General features: G+C 54.0%; 1 protein-coding gene across 1 annotated transcript in view; it reads left to right on the forward strand.

Annotated features, from left to right (window-relative positions):
* The first annotated feature begins 58 nt into the window (after window positions 1-58).
* Window positions 59-1,477, forward strand: part of RNASEH1 (ribonuclease H1) — a 15,347-nt gene continuing 13,928 nt past the window's right edge. Inside the window, exon 1 of the mRNA XM_009275626.1 lies at window positions 59-511. Within this exon, the coding sequence (XP_009273901.1) occupies window positions 59-511 (453 nt within the window). The remainder of the gene's footprint in view (window positions 512-1,477) is intronic.

Here is a 1,477-nt window from a genome sequence, read left to right on the forward strand (position 1 = left end):
CATCTCCAGCTGCTGGGCACCGCCCCGCGGGGAGGGGGCAGAAGCCGCGGTGTAGCACATGCGCGTTGCCGGTGGCAGCGCGGCGGGCGGGAGCTGCCCTCAGCCGCTGCCTGCGAGACGTGGGCTCCCTTCCCGCCTCTCTCCCTCGCCCAAAGGTGCTCTCCGGGCGACGGTGAGGGAAGAAGGAGAAAGAAAGGCCCGCTCCGCTCTGTCGCTCGCCAAGCGGGAGGACAAGCCAAGCCTTCGCCGCCACTTGCTTCTCCGTGGGCCCGGGCGGCGTGAGGCAGCCCCCGCCGCCCCGCTCGCCTCATGGGCTCTCGGCCGCTCCCCTCACAGGCTGAAGTTCTCGGCCTCTGGTGTCGAAACGCTGCTTCTGTGCGGCACGGCTCGGTTTGCTCCTGCAATGGCAGGGCCCGTAGACGAAGCATGTGTCTGCCTCTCTCTCTTGCAGAGCTACCTCACCCACGTCCAGTGCCGTGCAAAATGGCAGCAGCCACCAGCTTTAAAAACAGTAGGATGGTGGATGGTCTTTTTCCTCCTCTCTCTATTTCACCTCTCTACATTAATTTGGTGGGCCGAGAGTACACCCGTGATGTTCAGCCCTTTCAAGGTAGAGGAGACCTGCTGGAGCAGCCTTGCCACACAGTCACCCCTGACCTGCAGCAAGGCATTGTGCCAGAAAGACAAGGCCAAAACCACACCGGGGAGCGTGCTGACAATCAGAGAGGACGGGCAATCGCATGCCAGCTCAGATCCATGCCTGGGCTCTGTTTTGTGTGCCTGTATAAACATGACCTCTCAGCTGCTTCTGCTGAGACAATGTCTCAGTGATCAGAGTTAATAAACTGTCATTAGATTAGAAATAATGCACGAGTCTTCAGCTGTGTTCAGGTACTAACTCAGGATATGAGAGTCCTGGGCTCCACGTATTCTCTCATCACTGGAAGCAGTTTTTATTATATATTGTGTTATTATCTAACAAAGAAGGCGCTATTAACACTTCAGTTGCACGCTGATAAACAAACTGTACTCTAGTTTCGAAAGAAGTGACTTGCATGTTGATTCAGGTGCAAGTGCCTGGCTGTGCATCTATAAAGTGGAGCTAAAACCTTGCCTTGACAAAAAATCCCCACCTTGACATTTCCCTGTTGGCTAATTTAGACAGGTTCCCTGCTCAAGGGAAAGTCCCACTCAGAGGCAGGTGTGCAGCTCTTGGCACACACTGTCCGGAGAGGTTAGACACAGGAATGCAGTTCAGAGCGCTGGTTCTGTGTTCAGATTCCCTCAATAACCCTAAGAGCAGCCAACTTTAGCTTGTAATACCACATTCGCTATTACTATGTAATAGTGTGTGTAAAGTCTGTTACTTAAAAAAAATCCAGTAGTGGAGTAATAAGCTCCTGTTGTAAACAAAAAACTGACAAGGAAACGCCTACCCCCCCCCCCCCCACCCCCACACCCCTGCAAAAGGCAACCG

Source organism: Aptenodytes forsteri, unplaced genomic scaffold (genome assembly GCF_000699145.1).
Source record: "Aptenodytes forsteri isolate BGI_AS27 unplaced genomic scaffold, ASM69914v1 Scaffold94, whole genome shotgun sequence".
Taxonomy (NCBI): Eukaryota; Metazoa; Chordata; class Aves; order Sphenisciformes; family Spheniscidae; genus Aptenodytes; species Aptenodytes forsteri.